The 4007-nt window shown below is 35.9% G+C and overlaps 1 protein-coding gene across 1 annotated transcript; it reads left to right on the top strand.

Moving 5' to 3' along the window:
* Positions 1-313: 313 nt before the first annotated feature.
* Positions 314-3764, top strand: LOC132603962 (7-deoxyloganetin glucosyltransferase-like). The gene is made up of 2 exons (XM_060317265.1): positions 314-991; positions 2697-3764. Exons 1-2 carry the CDS (start codon positions 478-480, stop codon positions 3632-3634), a joined length of 1452 nt encoding a protein of 483 aa, XP_060173248.1. The 5' UTR covers positions 314-477; the 3' UTR covers positions 3635-3764.
* The last annotated feature ends 243 nt before the right edge of the window (positions 3765-4007 follow it).

A 4007-nucleotide genomic window follows, 5' to 3' on the forward strand; every position in this document is an offset into this window, starting at 1 on the left:
TATATTTGAATCTAAAGTATAACAAAAGAGTGCATTTAGACCCAAAGTATAACAGAAAGGGTATATTTGAACTCAAAGTATAATGAGGGGTATATTTAACTCTTTTTAATAGTACAGGAGTATATTTGAAAATTTTCCGTAAAAAATATTATATATCATGATAATTCATAATTCAAATAACTAAGAAAAAATGTAAGAAAAAATTGGTCAAAAAAGTATCTCGTAAACTCCTCAAATAATAATACGTTCACATAAATTGAAAGAGAGAGAGTATTTGACTTCGAAACCGGCCTTAGTTCCAGCCTGTTCAAATAAAAATTGCAGAGTTTTCCCATTTTATAACAATCCGGCCTTATCTTTGTTGGCACTTTCTTTATTTTTTTTTTCCACCTATGGATATCTCTTCTTCAATACTCCTTACCAAAATCATACAAAATCCTTCATTTGCCTTTTGAGAAATTTAAAGAAAGAGAAAGAATGAGTACCATTAGTGCTGAATTAAACAAGCCACATGCAGTATGCATACCATATCCTGCCCAAGGCCATATGAACCCCATGTTAAAGCTAGCCAAAATCCTTCATCACAAAGGCTTTCACATAACTTTTGTCAACACTGAATATAACCAAAGGCGTCTCCTTAAGTCTCGTGGCCCGGATTCTCTCAACGGTCTTTCATCGTTCCGTTTCGAGACCATTCCTGATGGACTCCCCCCAAGTGATGCTGATGCCACGCAAGACGTACCTTCTCTCTGTGAATCTACTACTAGAACTTGTTTGAGTCCTTTTAAGGATCTTCTTGCCAAGCTCAACGACACGTCGGACGTGCCACCAGTGTCCTGCATCGTCTCGGATGGTATCATGAGTTTCACCTTAGATGCTGCACAAGAATTGGGAGTCCCTGAAGTTCTGTTTTGGACAACCAGTGCTTGTGGATTTTTAGGTTACATGCATTACTCCACTATTATTGAAAATGGATATGCTCCACTTAAAGGTATATATATAAACACTTTGTCCAGCTTTCAGCCTTTATTGATATTTCTGTTTTACTAACGGTGGTGTTCAGAATTCCTGGTACCTCCGGCCAGTACAGATCTAGATATAGCCCTGTCTAGATGTTTTGATTGAACGCATTTTACTTTTGAATTTATAGGTTTATCAATTAGTATTTATTTAATATCCACTGATTGTTACATAGCATATATTTGTGTTTCGTATCGAAAACACTGATTCAATTGAACCCATAGAATGTGAACTACATCCGCCTTTGACTCTATCTGTTAGGGTGAAACAACACAAAAATACTCTTAACATGGTATCACATTTGCAAAAAGGGCAGAAACCGACCATGGGAACCAACCGCATTGGATCGAGGAAAAAGTAATAAAAAACCGACAGACTTCGGTCGGTTTCTTAAAGAAAAAATTAATTTTTTAAATTATACAATTATAAAATGCATCATTCATAATCGAAACCCCATCTTCACCATTTTAAAATACTGTTCTACCACTAGACCATCAATGCTTGTTGGTTTAAAACTTTAGTTTTTGTTAGGCCAATACATATATTATTCAATCCCTCAAACTTGTCCAATTTTTCCATTTAGATACTTTAATTATTTATTGTTTCTAATTACCACCTAAACTCAACAAGTGTGCTTATTAGACACACATTACGTATTAACATGATAAAGTGTGTGTACCTCCCCAAGTATGAGCGCGTGAGGCCTTCTCCTCATTCTCTCTTCCTGTCGCAACAAAATTAATTTCACACACATGTTGGTGGTCCCCTGATGTAAATCGCTGGCCAACCTCATTATTTCTTGCTTTATGGAATTATTACAAACTCCCTAAAACCTCAGTCAATAGCAACCAGGCCAAAATACTACTATTTGGCTTCCAGAATTCATAAGTGGAAAAAGAACATTTAAACAGTCACTACTAAAGAACTTTTCGTGAACTTAAGAAATTCATTATTCGTATATGGATAATAATTGGAATATGAATGCTACTTGGTAGGATTGTTTCTCTGTTTATGATTGCTATGCGGTCACCCTTCGTGGCAACATTGGCAAGCATGGGGAAGAAGAAGACGGGGAGAGAGATTCTAAATAAAAAATTAATTTGTAAAAGAAAGATTTTCCTTAACTTTTCGATGTGTCACATATTAATTTGTTAATTTTTCCATGTAGAAGGTGTTTGGGGACACACGTTTAAGTTGTTCCAGAATGTGTGGATTATGTGTCTAATAGGCACACTTAGGTTGGCTTTAGGTGTGAATAGAACCAATACATAGTTCAAGTGTCTAAATGAAAAAACTAGATAAGTTTGAGGGGCCGCATATGTATTTGGATTTTTTTTTTTTTTTAATTTACATTCTTCAAGCACATTTTTTGTCCAACGGAACTTGATCGGTTTTTCTATTTCCTTGATTTTGGTGCCAAAAAAACGACTGAATTTGGTTGATTTCTTTAAAAAAATAAAAAATTGAACGAACTGATGGCGGTAAATTTTTTTTGTCTGTCAAAGATCGGTCGATTTTGGCCGTGTTTTTAGTAGTGTATGATATTGTTAGTTACCCAACACTATCCACCATTTAGATGGATGAAAGAAATGAGCTATCATTTAAGGCTTTAATGGTTTTCTTGATGTATTTAGCTATCATGTGTTTTGACCTTTTTCTTTTTTGAGAAATTGTAGATGCGAGTTGCTTGACAAATGGGTACCTAGAGACAACATTGGATTGCATACCAGGCATGAAAAATGTACGTTTAAGGGATCTTCCAACTTTCTTGAGAACTACAAATCCAGATGATTTCATGATCAAATTTGTCCTCCAAGAAACAGAAAGAGTGAGAAAAGCTTCTGCGATTGTCCTCAACACCTTTGAGACACTAGAGAGTGAAGTTCTTGTATCACTCCGAACTCTTCTTCCGCCAGTCTACTCAATAGGGCCATTGAATTTGCTAGTAAAAGATGTTGATGACGAGAATTTGAAGGGACTGGGGTCGAGCCTATGGAAAGAGGAACCAGAGTGTATACAATGGCTTGACACAAAAGAACCAAACTCTGTTGTTTATGTTAACTTTGGTAGCGTCACTGTTATGACACCTAATCAGCTTATTGAATTTGCTTGGGGACTTGCACACAGCCAGCAAGAGTTTCTATGGATCATAAGACCCGATATTGTATCGGGTTATGAATCGATTCTTCCACCTGAATTCGTGGAAGAAACTAAAATAAGGGGAATGCTTGCGAGTTGGTGCTCCCAAGAAGAAGTACTTAACCATCCGGCAATAGGAGGATTCTTGACTCATAATGGATGGAATTCGACACTCGAAAGTGTTAGCAGTGGAGTGCCTATGATTTGTTGGCCGTTTTTCGCAGAACAACAGACAAATTGTTGGTTTTCCGTCACTAAGTGGGGCATCGGAATGGAGATTGACAATAATGTGAAAAGGGATGAAGTGGAAAGCCTTGTGACGGAATTGATGGTTGGTGAAAAAGGCAAAGAGATGAAGAAAAAGGCGATGGAATGGAAGAATTTGGCTGAAGATTCTGCTAAAAAATCAACAGGTTCATCTTATGTGAACATTGAGAAGGTGGTCTGTGACATTCTCCTTTCATCCAAACATTAAGTTAAAGAAGTTGGAGTAATTAACTCATGGTCTTTGAAAAGTTATGTGATATACGTTGTTGTTTTAATATGTTTAAAAAAGAATGATATATACATTTATAAATAATTTAATTTTTAAATTTTTTATTTTATATTTAATGACAATCTTTTATAGTCACTTAAATCTTAATAACACGTTTAAATCCTTACTCTTTATCCCCATCTTCGCCCAGACTAACAGGGCCTTACTTATTCGGGGGGAGAGTGAAATCAAAAACGAGAAAAAGAAAACAGTCTTCTATTGAGAAAGGAAGCGTGCTTCTGTTGAGAAAGAGATCACAATATCAAGAGCTTTTTTTATCTTTCTTGAAACCAGTATTAATCAAACACAGTCG

The sequence above is a fragment of the Lycium barbarum genome, chromosome 7 (genome assembly GCF_019175385.1).
Source record: "Lycium barbarum isolate Lr01 chromosome 7, ASM1917538v2, whole genome shotgun sequence".
NCBI classification, from domain to species: domain Eukaryota; kingdom Viridiplantae; phylum Streptophyta; class Magnoliopsida; order Solanales; family Solanaceae; genus Lycium; species Lycium barbarum.

What these genes read in the sequence shown, in the direction of transcription:
- LOC132603962 (XM_060317265.1), top strand. Translation starts at nt 478, where the DNA reads ATGAGTACCATTAGTGCTGAATTAAACAAGCCACATGCAGTATGCATA. An exon ending in TGGATATGCTCCACTTAAAG is followed by an intron (nt 992 to 2,696) that starts GTATATATATAA and finishes GAGAAATTGTAG; the next exon opens with ATGCGAGTTGCTTGACAAAT.